At 40.7% G+C, this 9,254-nt stretch overlaps 1 protein-coding gene across 2 annotated transcripts; it reads left to right on the forward strand.

Moving 5' to 3' along the window:
• The first annotated feature begins 1,971 nt into the window (after window positions 1-1,971).
• fads2 (fatty acid desaturase 2) lies at window positions 1,972-9,189 on the forward strand. 2 transcript variants are annotated; one of them, XM_074676755.1, is made up of 13 exons: window positions 1,972-2,119; window positions 2,842-3,077; window positions 4,581-4,691; window positions 4,965-5,162; window positions 5,245-5,346; window positions 5,421-5,546; window positions 5,634-5,694; window positions 5,773-5,849; window positions 6,329-6,426; window positions 7,940-8,036; window positions 8,140-8,219; window positions 8,503-8,628; window positions 8,824-9,189. In XM_074676755.1, exons 1-13 carry the CDS (start codon window positions 2,116-2,118, stop codon window positions 8,873-8,875), a joined length of 1,368 nt encoding a protein of 455 aa, XP_074532856.1. In that variant the 5' UTR covers window positions 1,972-2,115; the 3' UTR covers window positions 8,876-9,189. The 2 variants fall into 2 exon arrangements, with proteins under 2 accessions (XP_074532856.1, XP_074532857.1); XM_074676756.1 differs by having other exon boundaries at window positions 1,977-2,275; window positions 8,824-9,187.
• The last annotated feature ends 65 nt before the right edge of the window (window positions 9,190-9,254 follow it).

The raw sequence follows: 9,254 nt of genomic DNA on the forward strand, positions 1-9,254 counted from the left end.
CCCAGAAACAAAATTAAAAATGACCCTTTTCTTGGAAAGTTATAACAAATATTTATGAGCATATTCCTCAAAACTAAAAGATATTTTTAACATCTCAAAAGATTTTTTAACATCTCTAATATAAATTTTGCATTTATTTACCTTCAGAGCTATATTGTGTCATACGTGAACACTTGGGAACAAATCATTGTTCTTTAAGTATCTAAGTGTAAACAAATTTTAATCCAAACAAACATGAAGAATAAAAAACTTGTGAGGTAAAGTCAAAACTATGCTGTATCAGATATCACATACACTATCTTACCACATAGAATATAGACTATGTCTGTCACATCATATCTTATCATAAACGGAACCCAGTTCCCCATAATAAGTCCACAGACTTCTGAGCAAAAGGCTCAACAAACAGCTCACACTGATCCAAACGGTGTAGACAAAGTCATAGAGGTTGGCTGGAACACACAGGGCTTAAATTCACAAGAAATGAGGAGATAATGACTCAAATGAGCACAAGGAGCAAGATGAGAAGAGTAGAGAGAAGGGAAGTACCAAAATAAAACAGGAAATGACAATGATGCCAAAAAATGTCTAAACATAAAGAAACATGCTCTCAGGTGACTAAATGGACCCCCAAACATACAATATCATGAATATAAAGTCATCTATAAAATGATATCTTAGCTTGTCAATTTTAATATAATATAATATATCATATCATATATCATGACAAATTATATACTAAAATAAATCATATCATGTCAGATCATGTCAACCATATCACATCTGATACTATATCATGTCATTTCACGTGTCATATCATACTGTATCATAAAAAATCATATCATATCCTTTTTAATACATAATTTCATGACTAACTAGAATTAATTATTTAAATAATCACACATCTAATCATTGCTTACCATATGATATTTTATGTTATTCAATCAAGCAGAACAGAAATGGAGATGGAGACACACAGAACAGACTGGATGATGAGCTAGTTCCTGGGGCAGGATGAACTTCCTGAGCTGTCTGAGAAAGTACTGCCTCTGCTGCACTTTTTCCTGGTTGAGGTCCACTTCAGATCCCAGGAGTGGATCCCATGAACCAGAAAATGTCCACAGTAGACACAGCGTGGCTGAGAATGGTGGGGGGAGGGTGTCTTAAACAGGTTCAGCCTCAGATTGTTTGGACTATACCAGAGGACCAACTGTCCAACATTCTGCCCTTAAGATGAGGCTGATGATAGTGGTATCGTCTGCAAACTTTAGGAGTTTAATGCAGAGGTCCCTACTGCCCTTCTCCTAGCACAAAGGGGTGGTTCTGAATGTTCACGTCCTGGTTGTAGTGCTCCCCAGTCTCACCTTCTGGGTCCTGTCAGTCAGGAATTTGGAGATCTAAGACAGGTGGGTGCTGGTGTAGAGAGGTGGGAGAGTTTTAGGGGAAGAATGTATGGATGATGGTGTTGAACGCCAAGCTGAAGTCCACAAACAGGGTCCACATGTACATCCCTGTTGGGTTTAGGTGGTGCTGGATGTAAAGCAGTCTCATGTTGGTGGCATCCTCAACTGACCTGCAGGGGCTCAACAGGGGTCCTGGAATGTCCTCCAGGTAGCTCAACACCAGCTGCTCAAAATATTGCATCACTACAGATACCTGTGGTCCTTTGATACGGTGATGGAGGGTTTCTTTGAGACTGGGATAACAGTGGGGTGTTTGAAACCGGAGGGGAACCTGCACAGCCCCAAAGACCTGTTGTGGATCTGGGTGAAGATGGTATTCATTTTTTTTTTCTTCTTTTGTCTGTTAAACTGCTGGCACACACCCTCTTCACAGATGCCTCGTGTGGGTGGGGTTGCAGACTGGAGGGGGGCAGAGTTGTCAAAATAATATAAAATAAAACAAAATAAAATGAATTAAAAATAAAATAGGTACAGCTCATCCAGTCGGGGGTTCTCCACAGGGTGGGGGATGGTCTCCTGTAGTTGGTGGCGTGTTGTAGACATAGAGATGAGCTGTTTGTGGAGCCTCTTGCACAGCAGTCTGTGCTCCAGGATTTACTGTGCGCCGATTGGCCCACAAACCCTCGAATGATCCGCTTGGAATTTGCACTGAATGAGTGAGTGGACGAGTACGAGATTTTCTGGGGGAAGACGGGAGAAAGAAAATGGGATGTATAGGCTAGTTTCAAAAAGGATTTGAATGGAGAGGGAGTGAAAAAAGTGAACGGATGTGTGACTGACTATCAGGAGAGAGAAGCCCAAATCTGAGCTCTGTAAGTCTGAAATGTTTCATTTTAGCGGGCCTGCCTCCGGCTGTAATCTTTGCTGAGTTAATCGATAAACAGGTGATGAACGGTAATCGATAGTCTTTTTGGGGCTGAGTATTACTGCTTTACATTGTAAGCCGCTTTGAATGTTGAATTTTGCGACCATCAGCCTTCATGCGCCGTTTCTTTATGCAAATAAAATAGGCTTTTTTCAAACACACCCACAAACTAGAGGTGGTTCATTTTCTCTGTTTACCGGAGAATGTACGTGTTGCATTTATGTTCATCATTAAGCCTGTGCCATTCACATGGTGCACACTCCGTATGTAAAAACCCGCCCTGCTTCACAGCAGCAGCGTCCTGGTTGTCGGATTTCATCATCAATAATTAGTGAAGATTTTGCCCTGCTCTTTGTCTGACTTCACCAATCAGCTGGGTGCTTACAGTGAGGAGAGCAACAGGTTAAAGGCTCCTTTAAATCCTCCCACGGCACAGTCTGTTGGATGGATGACACACACTGCCAGTCTCGCATCCAGGTGTCAGACTTCGCCTGTCTGTGTTTCACTGTTCAGGTGGAGGATCCAGGCTACATCTAGCACTGAGGATGGGAGTCGGAGGCCAGCAGACGGAGATAGGAGGAGGGAACCGAGCTGCTGGAGTTTACACCTGGGAGGAAGTACAGAAACACTGCAGCAGGAATGACCAGTGGCTGGTTATCGACCGAAAGGTGTACAACATCACACAGTGGGCTCAGAAACACCCAGGAGGCTTCAGGGTCATCAGCCACTACGCTGGGGAGGATGCCTCGGTAAGGTGTTGTGCTTCAATTTGAACAAACACAATGAAGTTACATCAGGTGTGCGTTATATTTCAAAAAATGTCCCATTCTTACCTGATTTAAGATTTGAGCACCTCAAAAGTTCAGGGTCTCCCATGTCGTATTTCTTGCTCTAAGTCAGGACTCCAGGGAAGACAAGCACAGGGACTCTTCCACTACTGAGCCATATTCTTGTAACATTTGAACAGTGCTGTTGTAGCTCCTTTATTTTCCTCTCAACTCAACATGTTGAGTGTGACCGCTGTTGAAATGGTAATGAGTTTGTGACAAACAATAAGGAAAACCCTGACACCTGTGATTGTCCACTTATGGCTCTAGCTTCACCGTCTACAACTTTCTTAAAAGCACGACTTGCCAAGCAGAATGTGGTGTGGCATGGTCCATGTACAAAGTCTACAATGATCTATTACCTTAGTGGCAGCACTTGTGACCTCCATGACTTGTGGGAGCCCCTCCCCTCCTCAGAGCAGAGGATTCAGCATTCATCATCCAACAAGGATGACAAGTTTAGATTCATCAGACCTCAGGATAGTTCACTTGATTGTCTTTAATTACCATAATTTCTGGATCATGTTGTGTTTTTCCTTTAGCGTTTACCTCCTTATGTAGCAATTCAGAAATTAACTGTGTTCTCAGGCGATGGCTTTAAGAAGTGATTTCAAGACCATACAGTGATTGGATTTTTAAATTTGTTGCTGTAAAGTAAGCACATATTTTTCATGATATAGATGTTTTCACTTCCAGAATCTTGGTTGTCTTTGCATCATTACTAATTTAATATACTGTTTACAACAATTTTCAAAACCCCATAAATAAATTTCTTCTTATCAACGTTTTATACAGTTTCGCAACTTTTTTGGAACTGGTGTTGAAAAACCCACCCCTACTTAAACATTGATCCTGTCATTTACTGCATTTCTCCTCATGACTTGCCCATAATTATTGTCTGTTGGTGCTCTTGGTCATGATGTTGTATTGCAGGTAAAGATTTTCTTCTTGTGTTTCTCTTCCTAGTTTTGTCTTTGAGGAGATTTTCTGGATGTTTTATTTATTTATTTATTTTAATCAAGGTTGTAAAGAGGAGTCGGTCAAAACCTCTGCAGAATGTAAAGCCACCTGAAACTTGTCTCAGGATGCCTGATTTAGGAATTAGGCTCAGCTCATAAGAGACCCTTCTCATGGGAACTGACCTCTTAATTTGGTGTTCAACTTTCTCACACACTTTGCAATTTAAAACAACATAACAAAAAATAATGTTCACACATTTGTCCAGAATTAACATTTACAAATAATGCCATGTATAAAGGAATAAAGTCAATAAAGCCATGTTAAGGCACATCTTTCTCACCTCTTGGCTGGCAGTATTCATGTAGTTATAATGCTGGCTGTAGGACTGTAGCTTTATTTGTTGTGTTGACACCCTCACTGATATAACATACCTCTCTGACAGGATCTCTCCTCTCTGTGCTCTAGGAGGCATTCACTGCTTTTCATCCTGATTCAAAGTTTGTTCAGAAGTTTCTGAAACCTCTTCTGGTCGGAGAGCTAGCAGTGTCAGAGCCCAGCCAGGACCGGGACAAAAACGTGAGATACCATATCAGATCCTTAAAGAAGAAGAAAAAATTGTTTATTGTTTAGCAGCTTTAGTGACTTATAGAGAAACACCTGAGGAAAAGGAGTCAATCTGTCCTGGTCTGTGTTTTATTCATGAGCTGTACAGAGTTCAGTTCTTTTCACTTATGCTTCATTACTTTTTGAGTACCTCAAACTGCTGTGTGACTACTAATGCTAAACACACCAGCCTTTTCCTTAAACCTCTTGTACCTATACCGTATGTATCTTCGTCTTTGCTCTCAGGCGGGAATCGTTCAGGATTTCCTCAGTTTACGCACGCAGGCAGAGAGAGAGGGCCTGTTTCGAGCACGGCCTCTGTTCTTCTGTCTTCATCTGGGTCACATCCTGCTGCTGGAGGTCCTCGCCTGGCTCATCATCTGGCTTTGGGGAACCAGCTGGACGTTGACTTTCCTCTGCTCTGTTTTGCAGGCAATTGCTCAGGTAACAGACCATGTTTGTCTCCACAGACATGTGAATCAACCTCTGCAGCAAACAAACTAAATCTGTCTGTTTTATTTTCCAGTCACAGGCTGGATGGCTGCAGCACGACTTTGGCCACTTGTCCGTCTTCAAGAAGTCCAGCTGGAACCACATGCTGCAAAAGTTTATCATTGGCCATGTGAAGGTAAGCTGTGCTCTTTATCATGTATTTTTATCTTCTGGAAAATGTTCACAGACTTTTAAAGACTGTTTTCTTAGGGAGCATCGGCCAACTGGTGGAACCATCGACATTTTCAGCATCATGCTAAACCAAACATTTTTAGTAAGGACCCTGATGTCAACATGCTGCATGTCTTTGTGGTTGGAGAAACTCAGCCAGTGGAGGCAAGTAGCCCAACAGCCCATTAACAAAACCTGTATTCAATCTCTCAGCTGCTGCTCATGCTAACTCATTTTCCTTTACTTTTACAGTACGGCATAAAAAAGATCAAATACATGCCCTATCATCACCAGCACCAGTACTTCCTCCTCAGTATGTTCTTCTGATTTATCCTTTAGAAAACTGAAACCATTAAAACTGTGCTTGACTGACTTTTCTTTTTCTCTTTAGTTGGTCCACCGCTTCTCATTCCAGTTTACTTCCACATTCAGATCATCCGCACAATGATCTCCCGTCATGACTGGGGGGTAAGCAGCAGATTTATGACTCATATGAAACATCTCAGTGGAAATACACCATGGGATACGTTTTATGACAGCCTTAAATCATGATAGCACCAGTTATGTATTACACTAAAGCTCACGTGGATCTTTCTGTTTGTGTTAAATTGGGCGCCCCCTTGTGGACAGAGTGATACAATGAATCTCTTTTAAGTAGTTTAAGTAGTGTTTTCTTACAAAAATCTCATCCTGCATTATTTTGGCAACCAAATAAATTATTCTTTGTGATTATTTGTTATGGAAATGATCAAAAGGCTGTTTATTCAGCCGTCCGGTCTGACAGAGGTAAAAGTGTTTCAAATTACAACACAGAAACTGTTAATCATGTTGCCAATGATCGTAAACTGTACGGTTTTTCACAACCAGCTTGAGTTTTCTCACAGGGGCTTTAACTCATAAATCCTCACATACCTTGAAAACCTTGTATTAACATTGTTCTTTCGTAGGATCTGGCTTGGTCCATGTCCTTCTACCTTCGCTACCTGTGCTGTTACATTCCTCTATACGGTCTCCTTGGCTCTGTGGCGCTCATCAGCTTTGTCAGGTGAAAACTCAAATGATGTGAAACTAAAACTGTTTTTGGGAGGACATCTTATGTAAATTGTTACCCCTGGGTCTATCGACAGCTGTTGAGGCTGGATATCCTGCTCAACTTTGATCTGTACAGCTGAGACAGTCTTTGTAATAACACTGGGTGCCACGATTGATGAACAGCTGACCTTTAATGTTCATGTGGTCTCAATGCTCAATCTTGTCGGGATGCCCTTCCTAACATCAGGAGGATCTGACACTACCTGACACAACAGGCCACACAGCTTCTGGTACAGGCCCTTGTGATATTGACTACTACAACTCCCTCCTAGCAGGCCCCCCTGCTCATACATTTAAACCTCTGTAGATGGTCCAGAATGCAGCAGCACTTCTGGTCTTTAACCAGCCCAAAACAGCACATCTCCCCGCTGTTAATCTCTCTTTACTGGCTTCTAGTGGCAGTTCGAATCAAATTCAAAGCTCTTCTTCTGGCTTACAAAACATTGACAAGAATGTCTCCTGCACGGCTCTAAATCTCTAGCCAGACTCTTCTCTTCTGTTTTGCCTAAATGGTGGAATAAATTACCTATTTGTATCCAATCCCCAGAGCCCCTTTCTACTTTTAAGCAATATCTGAAGACTCCTCTGTTCAGGGAACACTTAAACACTTAAGCTGACCCTTCTCCTCTTTGTTATGAGGGGTAGAATGTGTCATAAAGTCTCAGACCCAGCTCTCAGTGAATATTTAGCAATGATTATTGATTGTTGTTGAAGGTTGAACTATATTGTTGCAGTAACAAACTGTGTTTAGTTATGGATACATTACTCTACATTGGGAAAATAATAAATGAACAAAAACACAACAACAAAAAATTCTTGCTCTTAATGGCAGCACCTGCAGCCAAATATGTCATAGCACTTTATCACACTGAGGTTTTCCCTATTTCCTAAATTCCTGCTTGTGTTGTATGTTGCTTTGGACAAAAGCGTCTGCTAAATGTAACTGTACAACTGTAACGAAACTGTGATAAATTACAACTTTCACTAAAACTACCGCAGAGTTCTAATCAGAGGAAATTTACAGTAAACACCTGTTTCAGGTACTACTTTATACAACTACTAGAGCAATAACATTAGTATCAAAAAGCCATATACCAAGAATCTCTGCCTTCTTTATTTCTGGATTTTATCCCCTTCCATATTTGTTTAAATGTTGAAGTTCTTATAAATGTTTTTTTCTGAGGTTTGAAGTTTATTTTAGTCTGCATCTACTCTATAAACACATGGCAGCCATATGCTTAAAATCAGGGTTCTCCCAAGTAATGGTTCACTGCCATCAAACTACACACACACCTTGGTTAGGAAAGCACCTTTTCATGTGTTATGTGCTTTCAAAAGTCTTATCAGCAATCTATAAACACCTTACACAGAATTAAAGTGGTTCTTAATTTGATACAGCAACTACATCAGGCAGCGTATAGCTCCATCCATCTCAATGACTGGTGCTGTGTTGTTATGACTGGCAGATTTTTGGAGAGTCACTGGTTTGTTTGGGTGACTCAGATGAACCACCTGCCAATGGACATCGACCACGAGAAGCACAGAGACTGGCTAACCATGCAGGTATCTGGATTTTCTAAACACAGTCTGACTTCTGTGTAAACCACCCTTAGGAGCTGCTACTGATGTGTAAATCTTTCCTTCTATCATCTCACCCTCTTATCAGCTACAAGCCACCTGCAACATTGAGAAGTCCCTCTTCAACGACTGGTTCAGTGGACACCTCAATTTTCAGATTGAACATCAGTGAGTCAATGATTTGGTTTTAGGAATTAAAGATTCAGGCGAAAATGTGTTGGGGATTTACGTTAAAGCACTTTAATAATGCACTAAAGTTAAGTATTCATAAATGAAAAACATTTTCTGTGTTTCCTTTTGGTTTGTCTTTTGAAGTTAACATCTGCTGTGTCTTTAAACCAAAGCAGTGAAAACAGAGTAACACACATGCAGCAAATACGAAACTTGAATATAGTTGTGATTATTCTATCATGCTGTTAATTCAGGCTGTTTTTTGTGTTTGTCACCCAAGTTTGTTTCCCACGATGCCGCGTCACAACTACCACCAGGTGGCACCGCTGGTCTGTGCTTTGTGTGAGAAACACGGTATTCCTTACCAGGTGAAAACCATGTGGCAGGGCCTTACTGATGTCATAAGGTATGTTTTTTTATTAAGACCAGTTTTTATCAGAGACAAGAAGAGGTTGTGAAAAGCTGAGAAGAATGATGTTTGGTCTGATGAGGCTATAGCAGACAGGTCTACGTATTCCAAGTCAAAGGCAAAAACTAAAGACAGAGAATAGGGAAAAGCATGTTACAAAATGTGATGTCTGTTTTTTTTAATCTGTTTCAGGTCTCTGAAGACCTCAGGAGACCTCTGGCTTGACGCGTATCTCCACAAATGACCGGTATAATGTCCTACACTGCTTCAGCAAGATCATCAACCATTGATTGTATCTGTTTGGTTTTGTAATCCACACATCGGTGTACAAATCCTCTTTTCTAATAATTGGTGTTTATAGTCTTTTCAGACCCTGTGCAGTTTTTTGAGCTCACACAGGATTTTAATTGAGCAACAGTTTGTAATGAGTTTTAAGCAAAGTTGTGAAACTAAGTTATTTAACATCATTTTTTCCCCCTTTATTTATGATGAGAAACACTTTGAGGAATACATGAAAACTACATTTTTTACCTTCCTCCATAAAACTTCTTCACTTGAAACTCTTGTTCTGAGTGTACATTTTCAAATAAAGGAACTGTATTGGTTGTAAAATTTTGCCGCCT

This window comes from Halichoeres trimaculatus, unplaced genomic scaffold (assembly GCF_033239565.1).
Source record: "Halichoeres trimaculatus isolate MK-OKI-2021-1 unplaced genomic scaffold, fHalTri1.1 fHalTri1_scaffold_10, whole genome shotgun sequence".
NCBI classification, from domain to species: Eukaryota; Metazoa; Chordata; class Actinopteri; order Labriformes; family Labridae; genus Halichoeres; species Halichoeres trimaculatus.